This window comes from Chiloscyllium plagiosum, chromosome 21 (assembly GCF_004010195.1).
Source record: "Chiloscyllium plagiosum isolate BGI_BamShark_2017 chromosome 21, ASM401019v2, whole genome shotgun sequence".
Classification (NCBI taxonomy): Eukaryota; Metazoa; Chordata; class Chondrichthyes; order Orectolobiformes; family Hemiscylliidae; genus Chiloscyllium; species Chiloscyllium plagiosum.
In genome coordinates this window covers 25,302,193-25,311,373 of record NC_057730.1, presented here as the reverse complement: position 1 = coordinate 25,311,373, position 9,181 = coordinate 25,302,193, and the positions used below count along the sequence as shown (strand labels likewise).

The 9,181-nt window shown below is 44.8% G+C and overlaps 1 protein-coding gene and 1 pseudogene across 1 annotated transcript in view; one reads left to right on the top strand and one right to left on the bottom strand.

The window, feature by feature from the left end:
• rgs11 (regulator of G protein signaling 11) overlaps window positions 1-6,515 on the bottom strand; it is a 150,122-nt gene extending 143,607 nt beyond the window's left edge. Inside the window, exons 1-2 of the mRNA XM_043711561.1 lie at window positions 6,366-6,515; window positions 5,789-5,885 (exon numbers count right to left, since the gene is read on the bottom strand). Coding sequence (XP_043567496.1) covers window positions 5,789-5,885; window positions 6,366-6,383 — 115 coding nt within the window. The 5' untranslated portion in view covers window positions 6,384-6,515. The remainder of the gene's footprint in view (window positions 1-5,788; window positions 5,886-6,365) is intronic.
• Window positions 6,516-8,289: 1,774 nt separating this feature from the next.
• On the top strand, window positions 8,290-9,028 carry LOC122560390 (annotated as a pseudogene).
• Window positions 9,029-9,181: the final 153 nt, after the last annotated feature.

The following is a 9,181-nucleotide window of genomic DNA, read 5'->3' as shown; positions in this document are numbered from 1 at the left end:
ACCTGGGTGGCAACTTTCAGGGATCTATGTACATGGACACCAAGATCCCTCTGCTCATCCACACTACCAAGTATCCGATCGTTAGCCCAGTACCCCATCTTTTTATTACACTTACCAAAGTGAATCACCTCACACTTAGCTACATTGAGTATAGGAGTTGGGAGGTCATGTTGCGGCCATACAGGACATTGGTTAGGCCACTGCTGGAATATTGCGTGCAATTCTGGTCTCCTTCCTATCGGAAAGATATTGTGAAGGTTGAAAAGGTTCAGAAAAGATTTACAAAGATGTTGCCAGGGTTGGAGGATTTGAGCTATAGGGAGAGGTTGAATAGGCTGGGCTGTTTTCCCTGGAGTGTTGGAGGCTGAGGGGTGACTTTATAAAGGTTTGTAAGATCATGAGGGGCATGAATAGGATAAATAGACAAAATCTTTTCCCTGGGGTGGGTGAGTCCAGAACTAGAGGACATAGGTTTCGGGTGAGAGGGGAAAGATATAAAAGAGACTGAAGGGGCAACTTTTTCACGCAGAGGGTGGTACGGGTATTGGAAGAGCTACCAGAGGAAGTGGTGGAGGCTGCACAATTACAGCTTTTAAAATACATCCGAATGGGTATATAAATAGGAAGGGTTTAGAGGGATATGAGCCAAGTGCTGGCAATGGGACTAGATTAGGTTAGGATATCTGGTCGGCATAGACAAGTTGGACCGAAAAGTCTGTTTCCATGCTGTATGTTTCTATGACTCTATGACTCTAAGCCCTCTGTTTCTTCCTCTCCCACTGATCCAACCAGTACCCTTCCACTGACACTCATTCGATTGGTGGAAGTGGACCTCATCCTCAACAACTTCTCCTTCGAATCCTCTCCCTTCCTTCAGACCAAAGGGGTAGCCATGGGCACCCGCATGGGCCCCAGCTATGCCCGTGTCTTCGTCGGATATGTGGAACAGTCCATCTTCCACAGTTACACTGGCACCATTCCCCACCTTTTCCTTCGCAATATTGATGACTTTATCGGTGCCACCTTGTGTTCCCACGAGGAGGTTGAACAGTTCATCAACTTCACAAAAACCTTCCACCCTGACCTCAAGTTTGCCTGGACTATCTCGAACACCTCCCTCCCCTTCCTGGACCTCTCTATCTCCATCTCCGGTGACCAACTCAACATGGACCATCTACTTCAAACCCACTAATTTCCACAGCTACCTTGACTACACCCCCTCCCAACACCCCTCCCTTTAAAAACGCTATCCCTTACTCCCAGTTCCTCTGCTTCCACTATATCTGCTTCCAAGAGGAGCAGTTCCACTCAGGGACATGCCAGATGGCCTCCTCTTTCAAGGATTGGAATTTCCCAACCGATGTGATCAACAGTGCCCTCCAGCGCATCTCCTCCACGTCCTGCACCTCAGCCCTTAAACCCCACTCCTCCAACTCCAACAAGGATAGAACACCCCTGGTCCTCACCTTCTACCCCACTAATCTCCGGATACAGCATTTATCCTCCGCCATTTCCACCATCTACAGTCAGCCACCACAAGCAGAGATTTCTTTCCTCCTTACCCCGTTCGCATTCCGCAGAGACTATTCCCTCCGTGACTCCCTCAAAAAGTCCACGTCCCCCACCCAACCCACCCTCCACTCTTGGCACCTTGCCTTACTGCCACAAGAGGTGTAACACCTCCCCCCTCACCTCCATCCAAGACTCAAAAGATCCTTCCATATCCGGCAGAAATTTTTCTGCACATTCAAACACCTCATCTACTGTGTCTGTTGCTCTCGATGTGGTCTACATTGGGGAGACAGGATGCCAACTTGTGGAACATTTCAGGGAACACCTCCGGGACACGTACCAAACAACCCCACTGCCCTGTGGCTGACCACTCTACTCCCTCTCCAACTCCACCAAGGGCATACAAGTCCTGGGCCTCCTCCACTGCCAAATCCAAGGTACCTGATGCCTGGAGTAAGAATGCTGCATCTTCCACCTTGAGACCCTCCAATCACATGGGCATCAATGATGCTTTCACCAGTTTCCTCATCTCCCCTGCCCCACCTCCTCCCAGATCCAACCCTCCAACTCTGCACCACGCCATCTTGAACTGTCCTACCTGTCTATCTTCCTTCCTACCTATCCGCACCACCCTCCCTTCCATCTATCTATTGCCTTCCCAACTATCTTATCCCCAACTCCACCCTCCCCCTTCTATTTATCTTTCAGCCCCCTTCACTGCCCCATATTCCTGATGAAGGGCTTATGCCTGAAAGATCGACTCTGCGGCTCCTCAGATGCTGCCTGACCTGCTGTGCTTTTCCAGTGCCATACGTTTGGACTCTAATCTCCAGCATCTGCAATGCTCACTCTCTCTCTCTCTCTCTCTCTCTCTTTTTACACGAACAGCTCATGGACAGAGCCTTCACAGCTTAAGTGGAAGTTCAAGTGAATGCTAAGCAGAGTGTGGGTTCAAAGTATCGGTATCATCAGTTGTGCTCTTCAGCAACCCGGGAAGAGCCTGTCGTGGGTATGTTAAGGGCACTGGTAATGTTTCCTCTAGCTGTGGCACTGCACTCTAAGCAGCTCTAAGGTTCTGGCTTGTGGGTGATTAGGAGTACCCCCAAAATGACCCCAGTGCACAATCCTCAGGCTGATGCGAAGTAGCGCTATAACACTGCTCAGACATCTACGAGGGTCATCTTAGAACAGATAATTGGTCTTCTGAAGGAGCACTTCCATCACCTGGCCATGCAGAAGGTGTGCTCCAGTACTCTGGACAGGGTGTATTGACTGTTTGTTCAGTACTGCAGAACCTAGCACAACAACGGCATTTGAATGGAAAAGATGGGGAGATGGAGCAGCCACCCATCTCCCTCAGTCAAGGAAGAACAAGAGTCTGATAGAGATGCTGTTGAAGACAACGCTGGTGAAAAACACAGTAAGAAAACCAGAGAACAGTGAGACAAGCCAGATAGGTCCGAGAGAACCTGATAGCAGCTAGACTTGAAGGTGAATGGCCTTGCATTAACAGATATGGATAATCCGGATTAGATGCCAATCATAGCATTTCTGCCGTCAAGGGAATGCTTGGTTTATTTTCTGATTCAGTATGTGGATGTACCTACCAGAGAAGGTGCAAATCTTGACCTACTCTTAGGAAATAAGGCAGGGCAGATGACTGAGGTGTTAGTGGGGGAGCACTTTGGGGCCAGCGACCATAATTCTGTTCATTTTAAAATAGTGATGGAAAAGGATAGACCAGATCTAAAAGTTAAAGTTCTAAATTGGAGAAAGGCCAATTTTGACTGTATTAGGCAAGAACTTTCAAAAGCTGATTGGAGGCAGATGTTCGTAGGTAAAGGAACGGCTGGAAAAATGGGAAGCCTTCAGAAATGAGATAACAAGAATCCAGAGAAAGTATATTCCTGTCAGGGTGAAAGTAGGTAATTTGTTCCCTTTACACCAATAATCTCCTGCTAGCTTTTGGTCAGTGGTGGGTGTTTGTTGGAGGGAATTCTGTGTGATAGGATTTAGAACATAGAGAACATAGAACATAGAAAAGTACAGCACAGAATAGGCCCTTAGGCCCACGATGTTGTGCCGAGGTTTAATCCTAATGTGAAATATAATAACTTAGCCTACGCATCCCTCAACTCACTGCTATCCATGTGCATGCCCAGCAGTCGCTTAAATGTCCCCAATGACTCTGCTTCCACCACCACCGCTGGCAACGCATTCCATGCATTCACAACTCTCTGCATAAAGAACCTACCTCTGACGTCTTCTCTACACCTTTCTCCTAATATCTTTAAACTATTACTCCTCATACCAGTCAATCCTGTCCTGGGGAAAAGTCTCTGGCTATTGACTCTACCTATTCCACTCATTATCTTGTATGCCTTGATCAGGTCTCCTCTCTTCCTCCTTCTCATTTACATGCATTTGGAGAGGCAAGGACTGGTTAGGGACAGTCAGCATGGCTTTGTGCATGGGAAATCATGTCTCTCAAACATGATTAAGCTTTTTGAGGGAGTAGCCAAAAAGATTGATGAGGGCAGAATGGTAGCCATTGTCTACATGGACTTTAATAACAGCCTTTGACAAGTTTCCACATGGTAGACTAATTGGTAAAGTTAGATTATGTGGGAGAACTTGCCAATTGAATACAAAATTGGCTTAAACGTAAGAGTCAGAGGGTGGTGGTGGACAGTTGTTTTTTTGGATTGGAGCCCTGTGACAAGTGATGTTCCATAGGGATTGGTGCTGGATCCGCTTTCGTTTGTAGTTTACATAAACAGTTTGGATGAGAATTTAGGAAGTATAATTAGAAAGTTTGCAGATGACACCAAAATTAGTGGTGCAATTGACAGTGAAGAATGTTATCTAAGATTAGAAAGGGATCTTGATCATTGGGCCAATATACCAAGGAGTAGCAGATGGAGTTTAATTTGGATAAATGGGACATATTGCATTTTAGTAAAACAAACAAGGGCAGGACTTATGCAATTAAGAATAGGGCCCTGGGTAGTGTTGTCAAACAGCGAGACCTCGGGTTCAGGTACACAGTTCTTTGAAAGTTGTATCACAGGTAGACAGGGTCATTAAGAATGGATTTATCATGTTTGTCTTCGTTGCTCGGACCATTGAGTACAGGACTTGGGAGGTCATGTTGAGTTTGCACAGGACATTGGTGGGGCCACTTGTGGAGTACCATGCACAGTTCTGGTCTCCCTGCTATGGGTACGATATTATTACATTGAAGAGGGTTCAGACAAGATTTACCAGGATGTTGCCAGGATTGGAGGGTTTGCGTTATAAGGGTAGGCTGGATTGACTGAGACTTTTTTCACTAGAGCATAGTAGGTTTATGAAATCATGAGGAGCATAGATAAGGTGACTAGTAAGTGTCTTTTCCCTAGGGTAGGCAATTTCAAACCTTAGGTGCATATTTTTAAAGTGAAAGGAGAAAGATTTAAAAGGGACCTGAGGGACAACGTTTCCATGAAGCAGGTGGTTCAGAAGTGGACTAAAGTGCCAAAGGAAGTAGTAGATGCAAGATTTAAAGAAACATTTGGACAAGGACATGAATCAGAAAGGTTTAGGGGGAAATGGGCTAAATGCAGGCAAGTGGGACTAGTTTAATTCGGCAAACCTGGTCAGTGTGGGTGAGTTGGACCAAAAGGTCTGTTTCCGTGCTGAATGACTTCATGACTCTACAGTTATAAAAAAAACAATTTGGTTCACTAATGCCCCTTAGGGGAGGAAATTGCCATCCTTACCTGGTCTAGTCTACATGTGACTCCAGACTCGCAGCAATGACTCTTAACTGCCCTCTAGGCAATTTGGGCTGGGGAATAAATACTGGCCTAGCCAGTGACGCCCACACCCCGTGAATGAATAAAAACACGGAAGAACAGTGTGGAAGTGGTGTCCTGGTCAATATTTATTCCTTAAAGATCACAAAATATGATGATGGTGATGAGATTGCCGTTTGTGCAATTGGCTGCCACATTTCCTACTTGTTGAGAGTAATAATTGACTGTAAAACGCGTTGTCATATCGCAGGACAAAAAAGTGCTACATAAATGCAAGCCCGTATTTTTTTTGACCAAAAGTGCGGAAGGTAAAGATTCACTCTCCGGAGCTGAGATAGATTTTAGAACAGTTCCAAGTACTTAGAAAACACGGTTATGTTTACAGTTCCTCAAAAAGGTGGTATAACCCAACTATTGTCTTAAAAAGCTCCTTAATAATGAACCAATACAGTTAACGCCGGATTTCTAGACGCTCTTACCAGTGACTGCATGGGGGATGCCTGTAATTATAAGTTTTTGGTATTTCATCTTAATGCCTACGTCAGGGTCTTGCATTGCTACGATCACTTTCTCCATCTGCAAGGTAACAGTAAATAGAGATTGAAAAAGACATCTGTAAAAGAGTAAATCTAATACATCATCCCGCTGGTGCGGACAGTGTAGGATAACAAATGGTTTCCTTACACAAACAGTTCTCTGCTCCAAGTTAACAACTGGATAGGGTGAATTCTACAGGCACTGTCGTCCGCGTCCAACTCATTTACTGCATGGATTTAGTTGTGAGTGCGCATCTAACCTTCAATTTTAAACTACTATTTCTGTTTCACCCAGTATATGGCTTAAATTATGTCAGACTGGTGCATTAGACCAGCTCTTTCTGCTTATTGTAGTTTCATAAAAATATGAATGCTGCTAACGTTCTAGCATCTTTTAATCATCCAGGTGAATATAAAATTTCTCAAACATGTCAATACAGGCTACACTCTCTTTACACTGCTCAGAAAAGTACCTACGTTTTTACTTAAGCGGACAATAGCCTGTTCAGCAAGCACTTACCTTAGTCAGACATGCCATTTGTATTTTGGTTGTGAGTTCGACTGGTGTGTATTGTCATGTTGAGAGCGAGATGGGCTCAGCGGTGTATCGCTTCCCTAGCCTGCTCCACAGCGGCTCCCTCAGAGTCTCCTGGGATAATCTGACATCTCCTATCGATGTGCTCGGCAGCTGGAAGCCCCGCCTCTACCCCTGCACCAGAAACAACAGGGATACTCTTAGCTTGTTGACTATCAGTGCAGCCCTTATCAAGTCATTCCGATTCTGCACAGTGCTCCATTTTATGTTTAAAGTGCTTCTTCATTTATGAGAACAAATATTTTCAGAAAAGTCATTACTTCAGTAATTTGTTCTGGGATCACACCTGTTAGGGGCCTGTATAGTTTTGCAATCTTGGCTCACCACCAGAAATGGTGAACTATGAAAAGCCCTTCCACTTCATAAGGGAAGTTACATATAAAATGACCCAAACCCTCACCTTTGGCCAGTGTGTAGAACAGGTGGAAGCCTAGTAAACTATATGTTGTGTATCTTGCCCAACTTGTTTTTTCATTGACCAATACAGAGTTGGAGTAGGTCACTAGATCCTCCAGTATCTCAAGCTTCCTTTCAGAATTCTCTGTTCTTTTGACTCTTGCCTCATGTGCATCCCCTCACTTTGCCCCACAATTGATAGTGAATGACTGAATACCACTACCTTGAATTTCCTCATTTTTACACATCGACCACACTGTCTGTGAACAAGAGCACCTCTGATAACCAAGCTTTACGATAATTTACCTGATATTTCCTTTGGTTAGGCATCTATTTCCTCTCCCACACCCTGTCCCTTGGGGTGATTTTGTACACTTGTATTTCAGACTTCCTGATGAAGGGCTTATGCCTGAAATGTCGATTCTCCTGCTCCTTGGATGATTAGATTAGATTACATTACAGTGTGGAAACAGGCCCTTCAGCCCAACAAGTCCACACCGACCCGCCGAAGCGCAACCCACCCATACCCCTACATTTACTCCTTACCTAACACTATGGGCAATTTAGCATGGCCAATTCACCTGACCTGCACATCTTTGTGACTGTGGGAGGAAACCGGAGCACCCGGAGGAAACCCACGCAGACACAGGGAGAATGTGCCTGCGTGGGTGCTGCCTGACCATAAGACTATAAGACTAAAAGACATAGGACTATAAGACATAGGAGTGGAAGTAAGGCCATTCAGCCCATCGACCGACTGTGTTTTTCTACCACCACACTCTTTGACACTTGTATTGAAGAAATGTTGCAGTTATTGATGGAAGAATGAACAAGGACATATACTAGCATAGTAGTTATAAATTATTAAAAGTGGCCAGGTGGGTTGAGAAAGCAGCTAATAAAGCATATGGAACCTTGGGGCATTATAAATTAGGGCATAGAGCACAAACATGAGAAAGTTACAATAAACCAGCTCAAAATATTGGTTCTGCCTCAACTGAAGAATTGTGGGCACAATACTTGAGGTATTTGAGATGGTCTTTGAAAGATTCAGAAGAATGGCTCTCAAGATGAAAGATTTTAGTTCCATTGACAAAACTGAGGCTGTTCTCCTTGGGCATCAAAACATCAAGAGGTAATCTAATAGAGATGTTCAAAGTCATGAAGAGTCTGGTCAGAGTAGTTGGGAGAACCTGTTCCAGTTTGCAGAACCATTGAGAATGAGAACATACCAATTTAAGCTTTTATTGGCACACGAGGCAACTGCAATGGGAAGAAACTCTATTTATACAGCAAGTGATTAGAATCTGAAGTGCACTGCCAGAGAGAATGATAGAGACAGATTTAATCAAAGTTTTCTAAAGGGAATTGGCTAGCTATTTGAAGAGAAAAGATTTGCAGGGCTTCTAGAAGCAGGTGAGCAGAATAAGTGAGATGCACTTGCCAGAGGGTTGGTGGTAATTCTGAGTTTGTGATTTGTTTTGGGTAGGTTAGTAAGATAATAGTTATCACCAAAAAAAATGGCTTCCCAGGTTTGTCAAAACTATCACCAGGATTGTGAAGCTGCTGTCAACAAACAGATTAATCTGGAGCTCACTGCCTCTTATCTCTATCAGTCTTTGACGTAGTACTTTGACCGGGATGATGTTGCCCTGCACCATTTCTCCCAGTTCTTCAAAGCTCAGTCCCAGGAGAAGCAGGAACATGTAGAGAAGCTGCTGAAATTCCAGAATCAGCGTGGAGGCAGAGTCCTCCTCCAGGATGTGAAGAAGCCAGAGACGGATGAGTGGGGTAACGGTCTGCAGGCAATGCAGGTTGCCCTGGATCTGGAGAAGAATGTGAACCAGAGTTTGCTGGATCTACACCCAGACTGACCCTCATCTGTGTGACTTCCTGGAGACTCACTATTTGGATGAGGAGGTTGAGATCATCAAGCGACTTGGGGACTACATCACTAACCTGAAGCGTCTGGGAGCTCCTGAGAATGTGCTGGGAGAGTACCTGTTTGACAGGCTCTCGCTGGAGGACAGCAGTTAGTGGGGCCTGGGGTACTGTCTGCTTTTGTCTGAATGCATTACTGACTTGGACAATCTGGCATCCCCCAGGGAGAAGGAATATGTTGGCAAGAATGTAATGGCTGTATCACCTGAATGGAAATGAATAAAATCTTGTATTGATTGATAAAAAAAAAAGGTGACTTGATAGAGGTGTACAAGATGATTAGGGGTTTAGATAGGGTCGACTTGGACAACCTGGCATCCCCCAGGGAGAAGGAATATGTTGGCAAGAATGTAATGGCTGTATCACCTGAATGGAAATGAGTAAAATCTTGTATTGATTGATAA